General features: G+C 39.9%; 2 protein-coding genes across 5 annotated transcripts; one reads left to right on the forward strand and one right to left on the reverse strand.

The window, feature by feature from the left end:
* Nucleotides 1-72: 72 nt before the first annotated feature.
* On the forward strand, nt 73-5,192 carry LOC121518754 (neuferricin). The gene is made up of 4 exons (XM_041801322.1): nt 73-427; nt 657-797; nt 4,634-4,820; nt 4,986-5,192. Exons 1-4 carry the CDS (start codon nt 178-180, stop codon nt 5,155-5,157), a joined length of 750 nt encoding a protein of 249 aa, XP_041657256.1. The 5' UTR covers nt 73-177; the 3' UTR covers nt 5,158-5,192.
* A 103-nt stretch (nt 5,193-5,295) lies between these two features.
* On the reverse strand, nt 5,296-27,024 carry ankfy1 (ankyrin repeat and FYVE domain containing 1). 4 transcript variants are annotated; one of them, XM_041801320.1, is made up of 25 exons: nt 26,989-27,024; nt 22,303-22,510; nt 21,975-22,093; nt 21,448-21,583; nt 21,202-21,325; nt 17,979-18,128; nt 17,713-17,878; nt 17,243-17,447; nt 17,072-17,140; nt 14,268-14,470; nt 14,072-14,169; nt 13,582-13,783; nt 13,352-13,450; nt 13,068-13,221; nt 12,540-12,708; nt 12,150-12,268; nt 11,827-11,983; nt 11,488-11,688; nt 11,221-11,397; nt 10,958-11,105; nt 9,025-9,115; nt 8,713-8,837; nt 8,474-8,620; nt 6,982-7,072; nt 5,296-6,881 (listed from the first exon to the last, which is right to left on the reverse strand). In XM_041801320.1, exons 1-25 carry the CDS (start codon nt 26,999-27,001, stop codon nt 6,749-6,751), a joined length of 3,504 nt encoding a protein of 1,167 aa, XP_041657254.1. In that variant the 5' UTR covers nt 27,002-27,024; the 3' UTR covers nt 5,296-6,748. The 4 variants fall into 4 exon arrangements, with proteins under 4 accessions (XP_041657254.1, XP_041657252.1, XP_041657255.1 ...); XM_041801318.1 differs by lacking the exon at nt 26,989-27,024 and adding an exon at nt 26,034-26,146; XM_041801321.1 differs by lacking the exon at nt 26,989-27,024 and adding an exon at nt 24,349-24,390.
* Between the last annotated feature and the right edge of the window lie 62 nt (nt 27,025-27,086).

The raw sequence follows: 27,086 nt of genomic DNA on the forward strand, positions 1-27,086 counted from the left end.
CTCAATGAAGATCCGTTTCCTGTCGTCAAATTAGGGAGTCGCTTCTAAAACCCCACTCGTTCGGAACTGATACAGCTCTACCACGGAAGCACCTGCATTGTTGTCATGGATATATCGTTCACTCATATCGTTATGTGATGTTAGATTATTACGTGCCTCACCGTATGACTTAACATAATGCTGAGTTATGTGTTTGTCGCCTTTTTATCAGTAGCAGTAGTGTTTCTTCCCTGGGAATGGCTGTCTAAATTTTTACATGAGACAAACCAGGGCCCACCTGTGCGGCTCCTGAGCAGGCGTGAGTTATCCCTTTACGACGGGGAGGAAGGCAGCAAGGGCCTCTACCTGGCTATCCTGGGACAGGTTTTTGATGTGCACGAAGGACAGAAGCACTATGGACCAGGTGGTGCTTATCACTGCATGGCAGGTGATTCCCTTTCTCTTTTGATGTGTTTTGTGGATGTATTCCTCCTTAGTTGTCATTTTAAACCACTGTGAGATGTTTTGACTTTAACACTGATTGATGTTGAATTACACCCAAAAGCATTAACAAACCTATTAAAGGATCATGATTCAAGTCTAATAATGGCACATAAACAGCTTAAGTAGATTAGTATCTTACTGCACTCTACTGTATGTTCTGTTTGGATTTTCAGGTAAAGATGCCTCACGGGCTTATATCACTGGAGACTTCACAGAAACTGGTCTGACAGACGATGTATCCAGTCTGTCTCCACTGCAGGTGATGGCCCTTTATGACTGGCTGGCCTTCTATAAGCGGGAATATCAAACTGTAGGTATGTGATGTTTGTTCCTCGAGCCCTTTATTTTAGCTCTTTGCACAGGACAACCAAATCTCTCATACAAAATTAGCCTTTATGAAGTGTCATAATACTTTTATTCCACTGACAATCACAATTAGCTAGCAGAACTTGAGCCTTACTTTGCCTTACTTATACAGGTACATCTTAAAACATTTGAATATCATGAACAAGTTCAATATTTTTTTGTCACTCATTTCAGAAAGTGAAACCCATATATTATATAGACTCATTACACATGGAGGGAAATATTTCAAGCCTTTAGTTCTTGAAATGTTGATGATTATGGCTTACAGATAATGAAAACCCAAAATTCTGTGACTCAGAAAATTAGAATATCATATAAGATCAATAAACAGAAATGTCAGGCTTCTAAAAAGTATGTTCATTTCTATGTACTCAATACTTGGTTGGGCCTCCTTTTGCATGAATTACTGCATCAATGCGGCGTGGCATGGAGGCGATCAGCCTGTGGCACTGCTCAGGTGTAATGGAAGCCCAGATTGCTTTGATAGTGGTCATCTGCATTGTTGGGTCTGGTGTCTCTCATATTCCTCTTGACAATACCCCATAGATTCTCTATGGGGTTCAGGTCAGGCCAGTTTGCTGGCCAATCAAGCACAGTAACACCATGGTCATTGAAGCAGCTTTTGGTACTTTGGCAGTGTGGGCAGGTGCCAAGTCCTGCTGGAAAATGAAATCAGCATCTCCATAAAGCTTGTCAGCAGAAGGAAGCATGAAGTGCTCTAAGATTTCCAGGTAGATGGCTGCATTGATTGTGGACTTCAGAAAACACAGTGGACCCACACCAGCATGCCATGGCAGCCCAAATCATCCCTGACTGTGGAAACTTCACACTGGACTTCAAGCAACATGGATTCTGTGCCTCTCCACTCTTCCTCCAGACTCTGGGACCTTGATTTCCAAATGACATGCAAAATTTACTTTTATCTGAAAAGAGGACTTTGTGACCACTGAGCAACAGTCCAGTTCTTTTTCTCCACAGCCCAGATAAGACGCTTCTGACATTGTCTCTGGTTCAGGAGTGGATTGACACGAGGAATGCAACATTTGTAGCCCATGTCTAGGATTCGTCTGTGCATAGTGGCTCTTAATGCTCTGACTCCAGCCTCAGTCCACTCCTTGTGAAGCTCCCCCAAATATTTGATTGGATTTTGCTTGATAATCCTCTCAAGGCTGTGGTTATCCCTTATGTTGGTGCACCTTTTCCTACCACACTTTTTCCTTCCACTCAACTTTCTATGAATATGCTTAGATACAGTACTCTGTGAACAACCAGCTTCTTCAGCAAAGACCTTTTGTGGCTTACTCTCCTTGTGGAGGATGTCAATGACTGTCTTCTGGACATCTGTCAAGTCTGCAGTCTTCCCCATGATTGTGTAGCCTTCTGACCCAGACTAAGAGACCATTTAAAGGCTCAGGAAACCTTTGCAGGTGTTTTGAATTAATTAGCTGATTAGGGTGTGAACTTAGGGTGAACTTTTTCACAATATTCTGATTTTCTGAGACACTGAATTTTGGTAACCTGACACACTGGAAAAGCTCCAATAGGAAATGTCTGAGAAAAGGTAGAGGATTTGAAAAAACTGGGACTATGATTGGGTGAATGTTCTGTCTGTCACATCTCTACGGGCCAATCAGAGCAACAAAACACGTGACGTAACTGCTATCAAGCTGCGCATGCGCAGATACTGAGGAATAACACAAAACATGGCGACTATAGACATGTAAGTACTCGACTTTTGTAGTTTTTGATAAAACTGGCGCTTTAGCAGCATTGACTCTAATCTCTTCCTCCATAACTGCACCAGCTCTTGCTGCTGCTTGTTTACGTCAGACTCTGCTGCGCCTGAAAGTCCTTCCCCTCGTCGCTGATTGGTCCTGTCACTTTCTAACCAGGCCCAAACGGTTCAGATGGGAGCTTTGCAAGATGGATTTGCCAGTGAAAAACAAGGAAACAGGCATATCCATCTGCTTTGCAAGGTTAGAATTTTGGGTTTTCATTATCTGTAAGCCATAATCATCAACATTTCAAGAAATAAAGGCTTGAAATATTTCACTCTATGTGTAATGAGTCTATATAATATATGGGTTTCACTTTCTGAAATGAGTGACAAAAAAATATTGAACTTGTTCATGATATTAAGTTTTTTTGAGATGTACCTGTATTTGTTTTGAAATATTTCATGACTTTTTTCTTTTAATCATGATGATTGTGGCTTATAGATTATGAAAATCAAAAACCCATTATCTCATAATACTAGAATGTTAAAAGACATCAGTCCAAAAAAAAAATTAATACAGAAATGCTGATCTGGAAAATTATGCTCACTAATGCACTCAGTACTTGGTCAGGGCCTTGTATGCACATATTATTTTATCAGTGTGATTTGTCATGGAGTCACTCTGTGGCACTGCTGGGGTGTTATGAAGCCCAGTTTGCTCTGATAGCAGCCTTCAGCTTGACTGTATTGTTGAGTTTGGTGTCTCTCATCTTCATCAACATTTCCCCAGAGATTCTCTATGGCGTTCAGTTTTGGAACAGTAATACCATGGTCAGCAAACCAGTTTCTGGTGGTTTGGCTGCACTGTGGGCAGGTGCCAAGTCCTGCTGGAAAAAGAAAGTATCTACATGAAGCTCCTCAACAGATGCAAGCATGAAGGTCTCTAAAATCTCCTGGTAGATGGCTGATAGTGTTGACTCAGGACACAGTGGTCACAACAGCAGCAGGTGACATGGCACCCCAAACCATCACTGACTGCGGAAATGGAAAACACTGGACTTCAAGCACCTTGGATTCTGTGCAACTCTGATCTTCCTCCAGACTCTGGAACCTCGATTTTCTAATTAAATTTTAAACTAACTTCTCTCTGAAAACAGGACTTTGGACCACTGAGCAACTGTCCAGACCTTTTTCTCTTTAGCCCAAGGGGAGACACTTTAAGAAATCCTTTGTGGTTCAGTATTGGTTCCACACTAAAAACATGAAGCTTGTTGTCCATTTCTTGGACCTGTCTGTGAATATGGAGAACAGCCTGCCCTTTTAGCAATGACCTTCTGTGGCCTCCTTGTGAAAGGTGTAAGTGGTGGTTCTCTAGACACTTTTCAGCCCTTGACCCCCAAAATAACGGCCTCAGAAATTGGAGACCCCCACCTTCCCTTGAGGGGGATCAAGTGCATGATGTAGCACAAAGCAACTTGCTTTTTAGGTCTTTTTTTGCTTCTACTTACATTTAAGCACATATATCACTTTATAACAAAGTTTTTATTTTAAATCTGACTCATTTTTATATAAGATGTATGATTTTAAATCATATTAAATTTCTTGGTTTTTGGAAAGCATCCCGCGACTCCCTGTCACTGTCTCACGAACCACTACTCTAGACGACAGTCAGGTCAGCAGTCTTCCCCATGATTGTGGTTGTGTGTACTAAACCAGAATGAGAGAGAGAAGGCTCAGTAAACTTCTGCAAATAAGATTTTTCCACAATAATCTAGTATTTTGAGATAGTGGATTTTTGACTTTCATGAGCTATAAGCCGTAATTATCAACTTAAAACAGAACAAGTCATCAAATATTTCGCTTTTTATGAGATTAATCTATAATATATATGGAAATTTAACTTTTTCAAGCAAATCACAGGAAAAAATTAACTTTTAAATAACATTTTTTGAGATGAATATGTAAATCTCAGTTTAATTTTGCTCAGCTGGAAGTTGTACTGTATTTTCAACTGTAATCAATTGATTATTTTGCAATGCTGACGACCTCTCCCATGTGTAACTCCAGGTTTGGTGATTGGCCGGTTCTATAGTGAGACAGGGCAGCCCACAGGCGCCTTGATACAGGCTGAAACATCTCTAGTAGAGGGTCAGCGAATGAAGGCCCAGTCTGAGGCTGAGAAGGTTCAGTTCCCAGCCTGTAACTCAGAGTGGAGCTCCGCTGGTGGAGGAAGAGTCTGGTGCTCAACTAAGAGGTAAGGAAATAGTTCTGGCCTAATCAAATATTAACCAGTTTATACAGCATATGACGCAACGTTCTGATGTACTGCTTATCTCCGGTGGATGATGCCTTACACAAACAGGCATAATGGATATAAATCGTGTATGAGAATGAACAGAACAGATTCATTTTTCTCCAGTGGCGGAGTGGAAAGAAGCTGGGTAGGTGTCCCACGGAAACTCTTCTCTGCTGGCTCGTCTGGTGTTCGTTGTGTGTGTGTTGAAGATCCGTCTGCAGCAGAGGACGATCCCAACCTGCAGAAATATGATGACTGTCCTCCACATGCTGACTCATGCTCTGTTAAAGACTAGAACTCTCTGGGCCCAGCTCAGAAAAAGGAACTAAAAGAGGCCTGCTTTTGACATTAATCTCAGGGAAATACAAAGCATTTGTAAGCAAACTGGTGCACAATAAAAGAGACTCCATGATGTTTGTTTTTGATGACCTTTATGTAAATTTGTCCTCCCCTTTTCTAAAAGGATACACCAGGAAGAGACAGGCTAGATATCTGAGCATACAGATACAATATAATGTGCATAAAAGATTAAACAATGTGCATAAAAGATTAACAGAGGCAAGATTTAGGTTTGTCACAATGACAAGCACAAACTGCATTTAAGTACAAAACAGTTGTAGTGGTCAAAAATATCACACATTTATCTGTACAATTTAACAATACTTAAAGAGGCCCCACTCGCTGGCCGTCACTACGCTCCACATTCTCCCCAATGATCGGAAATGCCATGTGATCTTTGATAAAGTGCACCTGTTAGGCTTAGAAATCAAGAAGCGTTACACGTGATGGGTCAAGACCACGACTTGACTTGAGGCAACATTTGGGGGATTTGATCACGGCTTCCTACAAAGGACCTCATGGCATGAATGGAATGTAATCATTTGATGGCTGATTTCTGAAAAATGATTAATGATTATGACATGACAAGGCTACAAATTAAATCACATGCATAGGCATAAGAGGCATCTCTGTAACTGAGGATGATGACAGTTGAGAGAATTGTTTTTGTTCCTCTTGTAGAAAAAAAAAGGATTTCTCAGGTCACATGTCATCAACTTGAAATGTTAAAAGTCAGCAAGAAGATGGAACAATCACAGAAGACAAAGACAGATTTCATTAGGGTTTTCAACAATGCTCAGTTGTGCTGTCTGTCACCTCTAACAGTAAAATAAGACAATGACAATGATATAATTCTTTAGGGAATGATGCTCATCTAAAAATTAAGTAGGTTTTCTTTCCCTTTAAATCTTCCAAATCTGTCCCATGTTATCCAGTCAGCACAGAGTCAGGATGACAGAAGAAAGACAGATGAAAGATTACAGAGAACATGCTGATAGTTCAGTCTTTGTAGATCCATGGATCTACTGCCGTTTTACAGTTTTGCTCTTGGCTGACAGCAGCCTCCGCTCTCACATAAATGCAAGAATTCATTGAGTTTTTGTCTTTGGGCAGGTCATATAGCATGAAGGCTGCAGATGGTGAAATAAACCTACAGGGAGCAGGAACCCCTCCTTCCAAAAGCTGATTTGATCATTCTAACCTTCATCATTTAATTGAAATGTCTACGTATAGCCTGACATAGTAAGAGCTAATCATAAAAAATATTACTGATCATGGGAAATTGATTAACCAACTTTGTCCAGCTGGAGATCTTTATCCACTTGATATTTTGATCAAAACATAAACAAAAAGACAACATCCCTCTAGAACATTAATAGTTTTTCATAGACTGGAACATTATAAATGATGATGGTCCATAACTCTCCAGGAATCTCGTTAGTTTGTCCTGCTACTGGTGTCCCTTCTCCTGGTGTGCCTGGATATCTGTGCTGAGTTGAGCCTAGCATGGCCGGTGTCAGAGGGCGGAGGAGCTCCAAACGGCTGGATTACGATACCCCACCCAGAGTCAGTACATCAAAGCAGATGTCACACACTCTCACCGGCTTGTTCAGGTCAAACTTGATGATGGGGATCTCCTTTATAGAGCACTTGTGGCACAGCAGGCGCCCACAGTGGCGGCTAGAATTCACAGTCAGGGAGGAAACGACAAAAACATTAAATGAAAAGGTAAATGAAATATTTGGCGATATTATGTGTGAAAAAAGGCCACTCTACTAACCAGTGATGTTTCCGTGTTGTTACACCAAACTTGGCAGCACATTCATAGCAGTTTGACCCATCACACCATGGGGGCTCTTTGGACAGCATATCTACACAAAGTATGACAGATCCTTATTTAACTAGTGATTCATCCAAATACCATGTGGTAGACTGTTATTTTATCCTAAGGGGTGCATCTGAAACCACAAACTTGCATACTGTCTACTATGTACTCAAAAGGTACACTGTATAATGCATACAGGATACCAACAGTGTTTTGCATCACACTAACCCTCACCTTTTTGCATCATATCATGTACTTCTGGTCAGAGCTGTGTCTAATAAGCTCACACCAAGCTAGCTCAACCGCTGAGATGTAGATAGAATTTAACAGCAACACAGTGACTTCAACAGTCACTTAGTTTGTGAAAACAGGCTAATCTAGGCAGATTTACACATGTGCCATGTTCCTTCCATTTCTTGATGATTGATTTAACTAAAGTCCAGAGGATGTTCAGTGCCTTGGAAGTCTTTTTGTATCCATCCCCTGACTAAAAATTTTCAATAATCCTTTCTCTTGAGTTGCTTTGAGTGTTCTTTTGTCTTCATGGTGTAATGGTAGCCAGGAATACCAATTAACCAGTTTGTGGACCTTTTAGACACAGGTGTCTTTATACTAAAATCACTTGAGACACATTCACTACACTCAGGTGATCCCCATTTCACTAATTGTGAGACTAGTAGCACCAATTGGCTGGACCTCTGTTGAATTGGGTCAGTCACTTTAAAGGTAGTGAATATTTATGCAGTAACTTATTTTACACAACATATTTTCAATCAGTTGACATCACTTTGTAGAAATCTGTTTTCACGTTCACATTAAAGTGTTTTTATGTTTTTTTGTCAATAGAAATCCCAGTTATATTGACCATGATTGATTTATAAAATCAATAAAAGGGTAAAACATCCAAAGGGGTGAATACCTTTCTATAGGCACTGTACAAACATTCATTACTTAGATAGCTACAAGTTATTAGGATATTATTTGACAGCATAAAAACACTTGACAGTGCACTTCCTTCTGTATGCTGCTTGTTGAAAGGTTGGTGAGCTCTGCCATTGGCTAGACTGAAGAGCTGCAATTCACTGTAGGGTAGTTTTTGGAATGACAAGTGAGCTCACGTATTATACTCAAAAATTATAGCTATTCTAGAGTACATCTGGGGACTTGTTGCGTTAAAAAACATTGAATAAGGATTAGGTGGTATTCAGTTTTTCCCGGAATTTTTCTGTGGTACTCTTGCTGGCAAGAAGAGTCCACAACCCTACTCTTGCTTCAATCAATCCTTTACAGAGCCTAAAAATAATAGGGTGAAGTAATGCTTTGTGTGTTTTTAACCAATGAACTTGTCACAAATTTAGTCTGGCATCATATTCGGCATGAATAGTCTAAAAGCCTGTGGCTTCATACAAATGCCAGAGTGAAAAGAAAATGAGGTAAGAAAACTTACCTAGAAGGCGGAAGAGCAACTGCTTGGTTGCGACTTGGTAGTTGAAAATGTTGATGCCCTGATTATTATTGACGCCGAGTCGAGCTCCGGCCCTCACAATGGCACGGCACAGGTTTGCATTTCCTTTCATATAGGCTAGGAGCAGAACTGAAATAAAAAACACAGTTGTTTTCAATGTACTAAAACAGACAAAAACATGACTGTGCTGTTACACTTTAAAGTACAGAAAGCTCCAGTACCTGTGTTCCCTTCATTATCAGGTTTGTCCAGAGGATACTCCGGCATACACTCCAGGAACAACTCAAAAATGGCAGCGGCGTTCTCTTTCCCATAATGGCCAAGTACATGCATTGGTGACTGACCCCTAATCAGACAGAACAAGATAACAGGCAGAAGAGAAAGGTAACTTTACAGTCCACAGAAAGGTGTTTGAACTTCCCACATTTTTACATGATGTTTATATTTCACTCCAGTTTTTCTGCATTCTTAATGGGCTACTGAACTGAACTGACCTTAGAGAAAACAATGACAATAACAAAAGCAAAATGTACCTGAGATTGAAGGCCTCAGCATCGATGTTGGACTCTGTGAGAAGGGCTCTGACATTGTTAAGGCGGCCCTGCATTACAGCCAGATGCAGAGCTGTGAGATCACAAAAAGAAAATGATTTAAATGTTATGAGGAGGATAAGTTTATGTTTGGTGATAGAATAATGATGAATAATCAAGTACTCCTGTGGTTCCCAAACTTTTTCTGTTGGGCCTCCCTCACAATAGCAATTGCAACATGATATCTTCAAGTTGGGACCGACACTTTTAGCTCATTTTCAATGTTTCCTTCATCATCTAGCATTGTACAGGTGAACTTGTCACAACTTCATGTCTTTTGTATATCAATTGTGATTTGGTGAAGCTTCATTGTTAGCCCTACATTTGTTTGGCAAGACCTCTCAAAACTGTGCCATGCTTTTGTAGCAATGCTAAACATTATGCATTGACTTTATTTAGCATTGTTATGTTCTATCCCTGCCTCTGCTCGAACTGACTACAGCTCTTAACAGTGGTGATCTGATGTCAGAGTTCACTTCTTATTGCCCAATCCAAAAATATGATGGTGTTCATTTTCTGCTATCTAGAGACCCATAAAAAAATCATCAGAAGACCTTTCTTTCACTTCTACATAGGAAAAATTCTCTTTTTGATGACAAGTGTGAATTATTGTTTGTTTATTGATTGCAGAGAGAGAAAGAGAGAGGAAGGGAAAAGAGTGGCATGCGGAACTGTCAGTCTACAGTTTGATTTTTGCTCTAAACACTGTAAAGGCGATTGGACCAGACAGTGTTGAGATCAGACTGTGGATGAGATCAAGGTGGGCTCAGAACGTCATGTCATCAGCTCTAAACACACCCTCAAATGTGTAGCTCAGTTGTAATGGAAAAGCGAATCCCCTGCCGTGCTGAGACAAACCAAGTTGAGCCGAGCTGACCCTTGTAATGGAAAAGCCCCATATGTCTCGCTATTCAGCATCAGAGAAACAGTCTGAACTCCAAGCATCTTTATTCTTTGTTTTCACCAGTTCTTTAGTTGAAGTTCTGCTTTTTAGTGGACACATTCAGGTTATCTCATCATTATTTTTAAATAATGCTAAATTAAGCAAAGTCTCAAATGAGACTCTGGAGTTCACAGCCTGTCATGCAATTGCTCCTGCATTCGCATGACAATAGACTAAAAAACTACAGATAATAATCACATGCAACTTCTCAGGGTTTTCTAAACTGATTCAAATAATCATCTTCGGATGAAAGCCAAAAATTAGTGAAACAGCTAAAACACAAATTTCATTCCTTAAAACACACTTTAGAGGGAAAGTAATGATTATGAATAAAGAAAAGATTTAAGCTGCCTAAAGCTCAACAAACATATTTCTTTGCATAGCCAGTATAAAAGTTGTTCTCCACAGCCAAACTATTGGCTATAAATATCAACAAAACTTTTTGTATCTGCTGATTCCATTTCATATCAGGTAGCTTGTGACAAGTCTACCTTGGATGGTTATTGCTTCCCAATTTGAATTAGAGTAAAAATATGAACATTAAATTCAGGAGTAGCAGCCAAAGGCAGAAGCCCATGGAAAACAGAAGGCTCCATCCATCAGATTAGCAACTCTGACACTGTCATGTTGTAGTTATTTTACACAATATCATGAATAAATCATGTTTTTCTTGGAATTATGTTAATTTATGTACCAACGTGAGTCTCCATCAGCCGCATATACCATCATTGCACATCAGGTAGCTTGTAGCAAGTCTGCATTGAGTGGTTAGGATGCTGTAATCAAATCTGCAAACGCAGCATGAACGTATGATGGGGAAAGTAGTGGTAGGAAGGAGTGAGTGGGTAGTGGTTAGATTTGCACCTCAGCCAAAATTGAGTTTTAGTTCATTTTTAGCAACATAGAAATGTGATAATCAAGAAGGTAAAGTACCATTATTGCCATTCTCATCCTCGGCAGCAAAGTCTACTCCATTCTCCAGAAGCACAGAACAAATAGTGGCTAGGTCCTGCTGAGCAGCCAAATGCAGCGCTGTCTGTCTGTGTTTGGTCAGCTCATTTACTTTGGCTCCAGCAAGCAGCTGGAAGCAGACAAACACAAAATAAAATCAGCATTAACTGCACTGTTCTTTCATTCACTCTTTGATTGGATTTATTTTTTTAATTCTGAAGAGCAAGAGAATCAAAGGTGCGTACCAGGTTGCGGACGATGATCTCAGACCCGGCCTGGACAGCCAGGTGGAGAGGGGTGAGTTTGGCAGCGTCCTGAACTCTGGAGTTGACATTAGCTTGGACACTGATGAGGAACAGGACACTTTCAATGTCTGAATTCTGCACAGCCACGTGTAGAAAATTACGCCCTTTGTTGTCAACCTGGTGGTGAAAAGAGTTTTGCTGTCAGAAGAGATAAATGCATTTTTTGTAATTAAAGTGCTACAAGGAGAGTCTTTCTGTCAGCTCTACCTGTTCTGCAGCTCCAGGCTCCCTCTTTAGGATAGCCTCTGCCGCCTTATTGTTCTTGTGTGTCATGGCACAGGCGAATGGAGTCATGCCTTGACGGTCACGTATGTTGAGGCGGATGTCAGGATGAGATATGAGGAGCTGTATGATGACGTTGTGCTGGTTGCTAATGGCAGCGTGGATGGGAGCTCTGCCCTCCGCATCCTGAAACGAACAGAAAAGCAGGTTAAAGGCTCAGAAAAACAGTAATAACTCACTTAATGACTAAATGTGTGCTGCAGTGGTCAGAAAGTTTAAGTATAACTGGATGTAAATCAGTGCGCTGGTGTGACAGGAACTGACCTGCGCATTAACATTTGCTCCGAACTCTAAAAGGCACTGCACCACCTCCTCCAACCCCCAGTTGCTTGCAAGGTGGAGAGGCGTTTGTCCGTCTCGTGCTTCTTCATCTCCTTCCCCATTAGGCCCAGGCTGCCTGGGGCTGTTTACGTCACACCCACTATAAGCACACAACCAGACAGAAGTTAAGAAAGCTTACTACATTTATGTCAATAAAACACAGCTTTAATATTTAGTTTAGGCTGAACACCTTTTTTCAATGGAAAACTATTCAAACCGTGGTTATTGATTAACTAATTCTGCTGATAATGAGGAAGAAAGCTGACCTGCGAATGAGGAAGCAAGCAGAGACTTCATTGTTCTCATCAACAGCTCTATGCAAGAGGGTCTGCTGGCAGCCTGAGGGTCCAGGGCCCCAACAAGTTGCATCGCAGCCATGGCGGACCTAAATAGGACAGACAAGCCTCCAGTGCTCAAAATATAAAAAGATACTGTTTCTCAGACAAAAAGTAACAACATATCATGCAAGCAGCTTCTAACAGGACAGAAAACAGTGCTGCAAGTGTGAGAAGAGGTATCCATACCATTTTAAAGTTAGTGAGCAAGAGAGTATCAGTGATATAGGTACATGTGTCTGTTCCCACTGTGACATCTCATTAAAGGTTTATTTAATCTTAAATAAAGATTGATTTCTAAACCGACTGCCTTTGTCTCACCAGTGTGGATGCGATATCTTCCAAACCGTTCACCAGAGCCAGCCATAATGGAGGGTCTCCTTTGTCGTTCACCACTGACATATCAGCTCCTCGTGTGCAAATGGCATCCACCACCAGTGGCAGCTGGTTACTGATGGCCAGCTGTAGTGCTGTTTTTTCCTCCTGTGTCCTGATAGTAGAGGGGCAAAGTTTGAACATAAGAGTCATTTCAGACGGTTGAATGCTTACCACTTGGTTTTGTTTGCAGTTTTCTAGCAACAGGACTCTACTTTTTTCTTTCATCTTTTATATGTTAGGTCCTAACCAGCTGACTGTTAGGTTAATACTGCATATTTTCTACTGTAACAAAGTCTGGTTAAACAAAGCAAAATGCTAACAGATAACAGTGATAGCCTGGTGGGCAGTGACACAATTCCCTCATCTTTCTCTCCCTTCATTTTTTACTATTCACCAACTACTTGAGGCTAAACTAACTCACAACAAAAGTACAAAATACATTTCACAAAAGCTACATCATCCAGGCATTACCTAACATTGATATCTGCCTGGTGCTCAAGGAGGAAGAGGGCACTCTTGCTGTCCTGTCTTTGGATGGCCATATGGAGCAGAGTTTGTCCGTCAGACATTGTATCATTGATAGAAGCCCCTGATCCCAGCAGCTGAGCTGCTATGGTGTGCATTCCTAAGAGGGACACACAATATGTTTGTTGGAGATCACATATGCAGATGCAGAATTTTTACAAAATTCAGAATTAAAAAGTAATTTTAACCACTGTAATACTTCTTGTTTGCGGAGATGTAGTAGTGTGTACCTGTCCAGAGGGCCAGGCCCAGCACTGTCTGGTCAATGCAGTCTTTGAGACTGAAGTCTGGAATGATCTGGAAGTTGTTGGTTGCATGAAGTGCATTGGCTGGAAGGGAGAAAACAGTGGATTCATTTTAAAATACTTGAAAACAATACAATAGGAATGAACACATCTGCCATGTTTGCTGTTCAATTACATGTGTTTAAATGTATAAAAATCCCAAAACATGAACTGACCTTTTTGTTCGAGAATCACAGAGACAACATCTGGGTGGTTATGAGCAATGGCCATGTGGAGGGGTGTCTGCATAGCCACATCACGGTTATCATCTGACAGAGCCTTCTGGGTCTGCAGGTTGGGGTTGGCCCCCTGCTGGAGAAGCTCTGCAGTCAGGCTGGCCAAGCCACAGCGACATGCTGTATGAAGCGGGCTCTCACCCTGAAATAACATAAAGGGATTAAAAATACGAACAACATTAACACACATGAATTTAATACTCACTTCAGGATTATTGGTACAGTAATCTAAGATTTACAGGAACAAATTTAGGGTCATATATGCCCAAATTTTAGGGCACTGTTAGACCATTGAAAAATTACACAAGCTTACTTAAGGACACTGTTGTAGAGGAAAAGCTTTTATACATTCATGGGAATAACTCCTAACTTTACTGTATCAAAGTTGTGTAAAAGATTTGGAGATTGATGATGAAATGTTCATACACACCCATTTGTTCACATGGTTAACCTTCGCTCCATGAGTGGCGAGGAAAAGAGCAGCTGCCTCATTGCCCGCCTGAGCAGCTCTCTGCATGAGACAGTTTCCTACAAGGGATAAAGCCCAGGGAGATAAAGATTAAAATGTGTTTAGAGGCACAACACTATTCAGCTGAGGCAGTGAGATGTGAGGTTATGAAACACACCTGTGGTGGTGTCAGGTGCATCAGGATTGCTCCCTCTCTGGATAAGCTGCGCTGCAAAGCTATTCTCATCAAAAGAGGTGCCGTTTACTACTGGAGCATCATCCTCGAAAGGGTTTATTGAAGGGTCTGAAGACATGGTGATGTACTGCAGGGCCAGCCACAGAGCCGTGCTGCCCTCGTGGTCTTTGAGTTCGAGGTCAAGCCTAACAAGATGGACAGATTATCTCAGGTTAAACACAGGATTATCTTCAGAGTGAGATGATGAACATGGACACATGATCTTAACTGTTGGTTGTGGAAAGATAAAATATGTAGTTTTTACCATTTATTTCAAAAATGATCAAACCTTTGTATGTATCTTTTAGATTTGAATACATACATGCCCTGAAATATTTCCAACAGTTTTCAAACCCAAAAAAATTCTTAATTTTTCATAGTCATAACAGGGTGTGCACTGTGGTGGCGGCTGCCATGACAAGAAATCCTTTGTCAGTGCTGTGCAAACCGATCAAGACTGAGCTTGTATAAACTTTCTTTAATCAAACATGAGTAAGCACGGTTGTATCACAAGTCAACACAGAGAGCATGTCCTTTCAATCTACTTACGAGCTGTGTTCTAACATCGTTCAGACTGTATGTGTGCGTTTTAGACTGTGTGCACACACAAACATTCCCAAATTCATCAGATTAATTAAGGCAACAATTCTGGGCAGTAATATTGGACTTAAAGATTTAGTTCTTAGATTATCAGCATGTTTGGCCCATTTTGAACAAGCTGTATTTTCTTTCCAAATGTGTATCATTTTTAACTTACTTTGCAACTCTTCAAACACTTTCCCTATGTTGTTAATGTTCTTCACTCACCAGTTCTTATGATTGGGAAGCAAGCAGTGTAATTGCATGTTTAATGATATTTGGAAGGAAAACAAGAGAACTCAAAGGTAATCCCCCCTGAACATCTGCTCAGACTATCACCTGTTAATACAATACAAGCTAAAAGTGGGGCCTCAGTGAATGTGTTGACACTAATCGCTAACATGAGTAAACATTAGCTGACCTCAGTATCGGTAGGATAACAATTATATGATGATAGAACAGTGCAGTGACTCATACTGTAACATAACACTGTTCCAGTCAAACGTGTCAGTTTTTTTTCATCATGGGATGAGCCTTCAAGGACTTTAACTGCATTAAGTGTGCAGTGCATGAGTCCACGAGGGCTGAGGCTGGTACTAAAAAATAGCTATGGTCAAACTATCATGACATAAAACTAGGGATGGAAATTTGTTAATTTTCATTGATACTGTTACCCTTAGCGATACTCTTTAATGATACCACTATTTGTACTTTTCTATTGTTTGGTGGAAAGCCAAAAAGTTAACAAATATTTACAACAAAAGGGGTCTAAACTGAGTAGTGCTTCAATTGAAAAGTTACACTGCACTAACAGCATAATCACATGTCTCAGAAATTGATCATTTTCTGGGTTACATTTATATTTCCTTATTTGTTCAGTCTAGAAACAAGGCTCAAGTAAAATTGCACATGAGCAGGCTACTTGTGCAAAGCTACAGCAGTAGAAATTCTGTTTATAGTCCACATGCTTTAAAATCTAAATTACTGTGTTGATAAACAAATAGATTTTGAAAAACCAAAGAGGAAACACAAACCATAATTTCAAAGTGGTGCACAAAATGCAGAAATTGGTCCCATAAAATGGACCAGAATGCAGTAAAATAAATGTTTTGTTTTTAAATATTCTGGAGAAGACCTCCGGATCCCCTTGGTTGACGGTGCCAACTATGACATAGCAGATTTCATGCATTGACCAACAGGCATTTAAAAAATTGATATGAAGAATCAGTTTGTTTTTTCTGGTCATCAGCTTACAAATCTGGGTTAAGAATTACATGACAGAAATTGTGATAGAATCAAAATCATGATCTGTCCATAAAAAAGATGCGATATATTTTTTCCATACCACCAACTTCTACTGGAAACACACAACTATTTAAACATGCCATGAAGAACCACAAAGTAGTACACTAGGCAGCATACTTTCATTTAACCTTATTTGTTTACCATGCTATGTGCAAACTTTAAATTTAGTTTTATTGCAATGTTCATTTAATACTGCCTCAATATTCATTAACATTAAACAGAGGGCTGGATGATCACATTCTTCACATCACCATACTACAACTTATTCTACATAATTCCACAGAAAACTCTGTAAACATGCCTACTCATTGAAAGGGTATAATCTACTATTGAGAAGTCTGCATGAGAGCCCTCACTGACTCGATAATTTCACACTGGGACAGCACTAAACACTCACATAGCAAGGGAGTGTTGGTACTAGTACTTAACACTAGTAAACATTGGGTGACCTCAATATTGATAATGTAACAATATTATATGAAGATCAGTGAGTCACACAGTAACATGACATAATTTCAGTTACTGGAACAGGTAACTAATATGTGTAAGTTCATTTTCATCATGGGATAGGGGTGAAGTAGTGGAGAATCTCTCCCATTATTCTCAGTAATCCTCAGCTTAACCTTGTGTTATTGTTTTAAATGAGAGCCCCCTGGTGGCTGTAAACACATAATTTACGTTTTAACAGTGTGTTGCTGAGAAATTTTCTAAATTTATTGGCTGTAATATACACTGCTCTTTTTAAAAATGACAATATATAAAAGGCACCTTTACTGTTTTCATATGATGGCTGTCTTATCCATTTTAATCCATTCCAATGTGAAAGAAAAACATATATCATAAAAGAGTAGGATGTGACTCACTGTTTGCATTGTAGTAGTTGGTTGAACACGGGCTCGTTCCCCGATGCCACAGCTTCATGAAGTGGAGTTCTACAACAAACAAAAGACAAAAATGAAATAACAACTCTTTTCATAGCATTTCGCCATCTTGGAAAACATGACTGTGCATAGATCATCAGCCTTATGACTGACCTGCCCTTGCTGTTCTGCATGTTGGGGTTTGCCCCCGTCTTGAGGAGGGCCTCTGCGATTTGTGCCATACCACTCATCACTTCAGCTGAGTGTTTCTTAGGGCTGAAAGAACAGACCAGGTGAAGAGGGGTTTCAACCGCCCCAACTGTGGCTGCATTTACCTGAGCTGAGTGACGAATCAGGAAGATGGAGGCAAACTCATCACCTGGAAGAAGAGAGGACATCTAATGAGGAAAAAAATCTGTGGCCATATAACTAAATAAAAATTTAGTTTCACACAGTTCTTCTAAGGAAACAAACATAAATAGGAAGGTTGAGACTTTACATAGTATGTTCATTGAATAATTTGAAAAAAATGTGGATCAAAGGAGGCCCATTTAAAAGTGAGCACATAGAAATACTCAAGAGAAGATGCCCACAATGAAAATAACCTCGAAATAAAATAGTATAATTGTTATGACTCCCCGCACCTCTTTGAATGGCCTTGTGCAGGAGACTCCAGCCGCTTTGGTCCACCATGTCTACATCGGCTTTGTTATTAACGAGAGTAGTGGCAATACTTTCCAATTTACGAGAGAGCGCCAGGTCGAGAGCCAGGTCACCGTTATTGTCCAGTTCATTTAGCTTACCAGGTAACTGAAAAACAGATCAGACACAGATTAAATACCCTGGTTGTGGTAAAATCTGACTTGTATTGCTACTTACACTGTACATAAATACCCTGAAATGAGCTTACCTGTGAGTCCATCTCTATGAGATAAAGAAAGACGACATCTTCTCGTTCAACTTTGATGGCTTTGTGGAGAGGATACTCTGTTTTAGATTTGATCATCTTGTAAAGTAGTTGAGCGCTCATGGTGCTGAAATCTTCTTTCCTCAAATCATCCTAATAAGTCAAACAAAAAAAGACATTTCTCCATCACTACTGGTACTGATCCATAATGGGTTATTAGTGGGGCTGTCAAGATCAATCACATTAATCACAATTAACAAAGATCTACAACTAGCGAACTAAAATATTTTTTAATCACATGATTTATTGCCCCATCAGGACACTTGTTCAGCCACAGTAATGTTAAATAAATCCAACATAGCTCATCTATGGATGAGTTCATGCTAAAATCTTCAATCTGCTTATAAAAGCAGGTCAAACAGTAGGTCAATTACTCTTAGTTTAAGGCAGTGGAAAATCCAAATTAATACAAAAACAGTTTTAAATGCAAACTAGTTAAAGTTCAAAGTGTGATAGAAAGGATGTGTTTAATCATGGTTAACTAAGTAAACTGTAAGATTAATTGCTTTTAAAAATTCTAATCTTTTGACAGCCCTCGATATTAATGATATTCATTCTCTAAGGCTGGCCACAAACTACAATACTTTAAGCCTCAATTCAGGCCAGATTTGTCTCTGAGGATGGTTGGGCTGAATGCCATGTGGAGGATCGTTGTACACAGTTATTTGTCTGAAAAATCCTCAAGTGTGTGGTGTCAACAGGATTGTTTTACTGCTCCAAATTTTGTTGTAGCCTCCCACATCTCTAATTGTAAACACCAAGCATATTTGGTATTTACAAATCTAGGTCATAATGCCTCTAATGGAATACCCACAACAACCAATGAGAACTAGCAGAAAGGAGAGCATCACCACCTGGCTATGTACTTTCACCATTCACAAACGAACACAAATGTACCTTCATCCTAGCCAGGATTTTATCCATACTCTTTTCTTTGTTTTATGATTTTTTGCTGCAACTGTAACACACGCAAGAACAGCCTGTTGTGGAAGATAAGCCAGTTGAGGATATCAGAAATCATCAATATCTATTTTCATTCTGAAGTCATGTTTGAGCGTGCAAGATTTTTGAAATCTCATGTATAGGAAATCTGCACTGTGAGGCTGTCAGCGGGTCGGCAGGTGTGCTGCTTCCAGTGGTCTGACAATCTGCCCCAGTCATCTTGTGTGTGCACTCAGAGGATTAAGATGGTAAATTGTTTGACATTGTCCTTATGTTGGTGTTCTCCCACGTTTCAAGATTTTAAAATTGTCTGGTGTGTGGCCAAGCTAAAGGCTGAAACCTAACAATAATGTTAACAGGCTGTTAGAATTGAGAATTCCTTGTTTTGTTTAAAGAACTTTTATCAGATTTTGAGCCTATAAAAACAGAAAAATAGAGACTGATGTGTTAGAGGCTTGTGACAGTAAACAGCTATTTTCTGCCACATAATCATAAAGAGAACCTTGAGCACTGGATTTACTGTGTCATAAAGTTAGAGATGTGACACACAAGAGACACAATAACCTTGATCCATCAGAAATGTATAAACTTGAGGAGATCAGACCACAGACAAACATGGCAGATTTAAAGTGGATGGTGGATTTTGATGATTCAGGACTAATCAACTCCCTGATCACTTAATTAGGTACACCTGTACAACTGCTCATTAATGCAATCATCTCACGAGCCAATCACATGAAAGCAACCAATGCATTTAGACTCAAAGACACAATCAAAATGATCTGCTGGAGTTCTAATCAGGAGCATCAGAACAGGGAAGGAAGGGGATTTAAGTGACTCTGAACGTGCCATAGTTGCTTTTATGCTGTTCCTACAAAATTCTGACACTTCAATTCAAATTTTGCAGCATTGATTGAGACCCATCAGACCAGGCAATATAATTGCAGTCTTATATTGTTGAATTCTGTTAAGCTTTTGGTGAGATGGTGAAATGTGGTCTCAGTTTCCTGTTATTGGATGACAGGGATGGCACCTGATGTGGTCTTCTTCTGCTGTAGCCCATTTGCTTTAAGGTTCAACATGTTTTAAGTTCAGAGATGCTCTCGTGCAAACCTTGATTGTAACAAGTGGTCTTTAGAAGTTGATCAAAGTTGTCTTTCTATCAGCTCCATTCACTCTGGTCATTGTCCTCTGATCTCATCAACAAGGTGTTTAAGCCCAGGGATCTGTCACTCACTGGATATTTTCCATTTCTGGACCATTCTTTGTAAAGTGTAAAGATGGTTGTGCGTGAAAATCCCAGTTAATCAGCAGTTTGTGAAATATTCAGACCAGAAAATGGTGGCATCAATCATGGTACAGTCAAAAGTACTGAAATCACCTCTCTTCCCCATTCTGATGCTCAGTTTGACCTCATCTTGACAATGTCTACTGCAGCTTGGTGCATTAGATATAAGCATTTATGAGCAGCTTAACAGGCGTATTTAATCCAAACAGAATTCACCTTTATTTACAAAGGCTACTTCATTTAATCTGTGATAAATATCAATGGACTTGACATTTTGTGGTCTTTCCCTAAAAACAGCTGTGTTAACTGGACTTAATGTACAGTTATATAACAGAATCTGTTGTCATTTGATGCATCATCTTAGACATCATTTAACTCTCTGGTTGATTTTCTGTAATTTAAGTACTTAATTTTCCTTTAAGATAAGATGAAAGAAAATAGAGTAGGTTTTAGCTTACATTCATTACTAAATCAATGCTTGTTGTAGCTACTGTAACAGTGCAGCTTGGTTTTGTGTCTTTATTAACGCATCGTTACAGCTCAAAACACTGAACATATAGTCCATCAGCTGAGGATCTGTACTGACCACAATGAACATCAACAAGCTGTACTTGGTAAAAAGACAGCACTTCTCAGCTGAAAGAAAGCTGTTTACTTCTTACTCCCTACTGATTTCAGTCACTTCTATGAACCTTCTGCCACTCAGTGGCTGAAACTGCAGGTGTCTGCGACTTCACATGCATACCCTCTATATAAAGGATGTAAATTATCATAAAATTCAGACAACTTCTGGCATATAGCAAACTCATGGCTTGGTGAGGCTTATTTTTCAGAACTTAAAAAAATTCAACACCACACACCAATGATAATTCATTTACAAAAAATAATTAAGTTGACTAACGTGTTGGAAATAAAGCCCCTTTCTCATGAACTCACCCAGTGACTGGCGATGATCTCCCCACAGTAATTCATCAGGGTGGTGGCATTTAGCTCCTCAGCTGTTTGATAGAAGCGAATACAATTCCTAACATTCACCGAGGACATCACACCTTTTTCACACCTGTATGAGCAGAAAATATGTGTGTTGTAATCCATAAATACTCCTCTATGATATATAAATCAACATTTAAAGTTTAATTGCAGCCAGCATGGTGTCATTCAGTATTAATGACGCATGCTGACCTCTCTCTGAGGAGTTGAAGCTGGAAGCGGTTGGCCAGCTTCATCAGGTCAATAAGGAAGGCGTCATCCTCACTGAGCTCCAACTCATCCGTGTATGCCCATCGCAACATTGCCATGGCAACCTCAGGTTTGCAGTCTGGAAATCCATCATGACATACAGACAGAAAACCGTTAGGCAATTGATCTGAAGGACAAAATAATAGACAGTTCCTCTGCACACTTGGCTTTGCAAATAACTATCCTTTCAAATAAAGAATGAAAAAGGGAAAAGAAAAGCACTCATTTTGTTATGATTTATATTCTTATATTTGCATGAATTCAAAACCTACAGAGTTCCTGAAGCCTACCTAGAGCTTTTAAACACTGGACTTTGACATGCCAGATAGCCCTCTACAAAATAAATATGGGCACATCCTCTATTAACCCTTCAGCATGTGGACAGATTGGGGGATGAGTAACAAATGCATTCTCATTAAGATTAATACTACCTCTGAAGCAAGTGATGAAGTCACACCAGGAATTCTTACCAGATAGGTCCAGTTCTGAGGTGGAAGCCATGTTGGCCAGGCTCCAGACATCACTGCGGGCAGCCAACACAAACTTATGGGCACTTAACGTCTGTCCTGCAACTTTCACTTTCAGATCACTGCAGAGTAAACACATTCATCTCTGAGAAACCAAGTATGCGACAAGTATTATGTCTTACAAAAAGGAATACATAGTCAGAAACATCCAGAATGAAGCAGCATACATACACTGTCCATATAAGACACACAACTAGATAATTACAGCTACAGAGAAAAGTTGAGCAGAAAAACATAACTTTTAATCATGTTTTACAACCACGATCCTCACCTGTACTGTTCCTGCTGATAGAGGTCGGCCACGATGTCGAGCAGACGGCTGATGAATGTGTCTGCAGCTGCAGAGCCGGAGGAGCCCTGGCCGGAGGTCTGAGCAGCGAGCACGGCACAGCGCCTCTCTGTGTCGGCCAGCTTCTGCTGCATCTTAACATACTCCTGCCTGAGCAGGGCCAGGTGCTTCTGCAGCTTGGCCACCTCCTCTGTCCCACATCAAGGCACAGGAGACAGGCAGAGGACAAACAAGATGCAGCGGGAGAGAAAGTGGTTAGAAAAACTGAGCACTTTGTAGACACGTAGAAGTCTGTCTCAGCTCAGTATAAGAAGTGGTGTCAGAAACTCATGTTTTGGATTTGTATTTACATACTTAACTATCCAAACTATGCATATTTTTTAAGTTCAAATGGGACATGGTTGATGAGATTGTCAAAAAGATTAAGTAGATTTCAAACTGTAAGGCGAACTGATTTGAGATCCCAACATAAAATTGGCTCATTACTTTTCCGGAACACTTTTTCATGTTACATAAGTTGCATATAAAAGACTTTGGGCATCAACTGTAAAAGACATACAATGCAGAACTTTCTGGATCAAAATCAGACTATGGCAGGATCTAATGACGGTCTTTGGGACTGTTTTGCACATGGTTTAATTCTTTAATATGCTCTATATTCCTAATCAAATTCATATTTTATATACATTTCTTTATCTCTGACTACTTTTAGAAAAACTGTAACAAATATGCATATATTTCCCTCCAAGAACAAATAAAGCATCTCTGAGTCTGTTTGGTCAAAGCTTTCCCTCTTCCTCTTTGGGTCACTTTCAACACATCTCAGTGAGGCTCATTTCCTTCCGTTACACCAGTAAAGTTTTTAGTGAGGAAAGAATGCTGATGCGGCACATTACTTTGTCCTCTCTCGTAAACCCTTACTGGCACAGCTTCTGGTCATGAGGATAAGATGGGGGGGGTGTTTCTGAAAACCACCTGATCAGCTCCACACAGGAAGGGCAGCATGGTGAAGCTGCAGCTTAAGACCCACCAAACAGCCACTGAACAAATTCTTAGAATATAGTAAAATCCACTTGTGTTTGCAGGATTTAGCTGGAAGTACTTGTGTATTTCCAAACCAAATATTAAGCTGAAGCTGAGAGAGTCTGTTAAAAGAAAACCACTGATGGCACAACTATACAAGTGATCTCTCTTAAGTAAACCCACACAAAACTGCACATATAAGCGGCAAAGATGGTGATTTAGAAGAACATAGGTAATCCTTTATTCACATACTACTTTTGCAATAAAGTAAAGGCTTGGACCTCATTACAAGTCCAAAAGCATGTTATCTTCTCTGTTTCAATGTAGCAGCTCCAAACACAAACACCTGCAGAATGCAGTATTTAGTCTCTGTGTTATAAGTGCTAAGTAGATTTAATTAAGGAGGCACCCACAGCATATATTTGGCCCTTGTCTAGGCCAAATATAGGTGGTGCCCTAAGCCATGGTACCTCTGCCAGGTGATGACTTACAGGGAGTGACACCTGTAAATCGTAGTCATGTAATTACCCTCTGCTGAAGACCAATGATACGAAACTGTGCTCCAAAACAGCATATCATTATTCAACCTGCCAGCAACAGTAAGGGATCGTTAACGGTTGTGGGAATTTAACGTTAGCTAGAATAAGGTGACAGTTTGACGCAAACGTGACCGTTGACGTTCTTTAATACAGACGCTGCCTGCAATTTCAATAACTTAGCATTGGATTTATTTTTCACATAGCAAAAATTAAACACACCAACACAAAAAACTCGCAGCTCTTAAATTCAGCTAGCAACATCAACGAGAGCTAACGTTACCGACAGAGCTCCCCTGGTAAGCAGAGACTGACATTTCTTCTGTCGTAGTGGTTAGAATTTTCAACCACAGACAATGAGCGGTTTTCTATAAACTACCGAGCCACTAGTTGATTCGGTCACGACAGTTAGACAAGCATATGAGGATAACAGGGAGTGTACCAAATAGTCAAAAACCCAATCTCATACCTTCCGCCATGTTGCTCAACGTTAGCTCCGTGGGCCAACGGTTTCTATCGCGATAAGAGGAGAGGCAGACAGCAGGCGGAGCTGCCGCTTTCAACTGACTATCAAAACACGCTGATAAATCATTTGTCACTTTCCTCCTTCGGAAAATGGTACAGAATATGTACAGACGTATGTTAGAAGCGAGTTTATTTCTTAGTACTCTGAATAAGTCCAAAAGGTTTTCCTGACCCGAAACAGCGCCGTATGAACACTGAAGTGGGTCAACGGTTTATAAACTGAAGTTACCTTCTTCAGTTGGAAGAGCAGTTCCACCGAAAGGATGCCATTTACTTCAGAATCTTAAAAAGGGACTTGAGTTTCATCTTTTTTTAACAGTGGCCTTAATTGAGCATATATCCATTTACCAGTGCACTTACCCATATTTGGCAACGTAATTCAAATTTTATGAGGTTTCGGCAGAATATTGGTGCATATTTTTAGTGGGCTACTGTTATCGAAACTCACATGCTTTGGCAAAACTTTAGCGTTACATAGTAACAGTACATTTCAAAGCAATTATTATTTTAAGGAAGTGGTTGTTTACATGTAGTGGCAAAAAATCCACTATATATGCACACAGGTCACAGTGCATTAAAATGGCAAGAGTATTTTTCCTTTTAAAGAAGACCAAATCTTTAAAAAATGGCTATTTATTTATTCAATAATTGAATAACTGAAGAACTAAACATATTTGTAAAGGAAAGTGTTTTACTACTTTTTTGTAGAAATTAAACAAAGCCTATGTAAGACAAGGGGGTTCATAAGAGGGGGTCATTGCCCCCTGTGGTTCCATAATGTTTAATAAATCAACATAAAGGTGCCCTGTTGTATGCCCTTATGGTAGAAAAATACAATTTAGTGCCCTCTTGAGTGAACTTTCAATAAACCAAAGTTGACTTATCACCTCTTAAGTGCCCTCTTATTAGACACTAGCAAATCTTACACTTACAAATATCTCTGTTATGATTCTTTTAATGACCTGTAGTCCACTGTGGCTGATAGATCTGGGAAATTTACCTCACAATGAACAAAAACAGCATGTAACTGGCTTTTAATTTCAATGAAGGCAGTGACATCTGCTAACGACAGACTGTACTGAGATGAGTGCCTCTGAGATTTTACATCATTGTAGTGTTAAGAGTTATTGGGGGTTATTGGGTTATTCCCCATCAAGATGATATCAGGGCTCCTATATTTGCCCTGACCCCAGAGGTCCACAGGTAATACTAGTCCCATGCAAATAGAACTATTGTAATCAATTCCATGTTTTTTGGAAATAAATCAAATGAAATGATTGCTGTGCATAACTCACTGCAATGACTGGAGCACAATCACTGATGAAAACTACTGATTGTGCAAAACATAGTTAGAGAAGAAACCTGGCAAAATTTGTCCAAGTTTAAAATGAACTCATGTTTTCCTCAAAGTGGGAGGCCTGGGTTCAGATCCAGTCTGTTGCCCTGAACTGCATGTCATTCGCCATTGTGTCCTTCCTTTCTTTCCTACTTTATCCACTAACATATTTGCATGAATGCATATAAGATATTGAAAAAAAAACTCATTAATTCATTTTAACTGTAATATTATTACATACAATAATTGATACTTTTCTAACTCCCAGAAACACTCTGTTAAAGGTATTTTACCATCAACATGTAATTTCCATCCATCCATCTTCATCCACTTATCTAGTGTTGAGTCATGGTGGCAGCAGGTCAAGTCAATCCAGACATCCTTCCCGAATGTTTCCTAGCTGCTCCTAGGCGATTTAGAGGTGGTAAGGCCAAATGGGATATACAGGTGCATCTCAAAAAACTAGAATATCATGAAAATAGTTCATTTTCCCTGTGATAAAATTAAAGAAATTTCTGGACACTGTGGATTCATCTGTGGTGTGAAATATTTCAAGACTTTTTTTTTATTTATAATTGATGATTATGACTTACAGCTCACAAAAACCCACTATTTCAAAATATCAGAATATTGTGGAAATGTCCAATTTGCAAAGGTTTCCCAAGCCCTCATTCTCTTATTCTGGATCAGTACGCACAACTGCAATTATGGGGAAGACTGCTGACTTGCAAATGTCCAAAGGACAATCACTGACACCCTTCACAGGTAGGTTGAGCCACAGAACTTCATTCCTGAATGGGCCGGCTTTTCACAGAGTGCTGTATCAAAGGATATTGATGGAAAGTTTACTGGAAAGGAAATATGTGGTAAGAAAGTTGCACAAGCAACAGGGACAAGCTCAGCCTTCAGAGGATTGTCAAACAAAGCCGATTCAAGAACTTAGGGAAGCTTCACAATGCATGGACTCAAGCTGGAGTCTGTGGATCAAGAGCCACCACACAGACAGGGCCCAGAAATTAGCTACAAGTGTGGTGCATATACTATGGACAATTCTTTTCTTGAATTAAATCGCAGGATGAAAATTAACTTTTTCATTAGACTATACATTTTTGAGATGCACCTGTACTTTAAGGCTGAGCCCAGGCACCCTCCTAATGAATCTCATTTTGACCACTTGTAACTGCAACCTCATTCTTTCTTTCACTAACCAAAGATCATGGCAGCCAACTGGTAAGTCAAACACTTTACCTTCCTGGCTCATCTCGCTTCCACCACTGTTATGGATCAATATGGACAGATTTCCCAACAAAACAAGGTCACAGTTCACCTTGCTCATTAGTCAAATC

This window comes from Cheilinus undulatus, linkage group 12 (assembly GCF_018320785.1).
Source record: "Cheilinus undulatus linkage group 12, ASM1832078v1, whole genome shotgun sequence".
Lineage (NCBI taxonomy): Eukaryota > Metazoa > Chordata > Actinopteri > Labriformes > Labridae > Cheilinus > Cheilinus undulatus.

Coding starts and splice junctions, on each gene's coding strand:
- LOC121518754 (XM_041801322.1), top strand. CDS start 178: ATGCTGAGTTATGTGTTTGTCGCCTTTTTATCAGTAGCAGTAGTGTTT. Junction 798..4,633: donor GCGGGAATATCAAACTGTAG/GTATGTGATGTT, acceptor GTGTAACTCCAG/GTTTGGTGATTGGCCGGTTC. Junction 4,821..4,985: donor GTCTGGTGCTCAACTAAGAG/GTAAGGAAATAG, acceptor ATTTTTCTCCAG/TGGCGGAGTGGAAAGAAGCT.
- ankfy1 (XM_041801318.1), bottom strand. CDS start 26,067: ATGAAGATGGATGGATGGAAATTACATGTTGATG. Junction 12,709..13,067: donor CAGGCAGATATCAATGTTAG/GTAATGCCTGGA, acceptor CTCTACTATCAG/GACACAGGAGGAAAAAACAG. Junction 12,269..12,539: donor AAGATATCGCATCCACACTG/GTGAGACAAAGG, acceptor TGTCCTATTTAG/GTCCGCCATGGCTGCGATGC.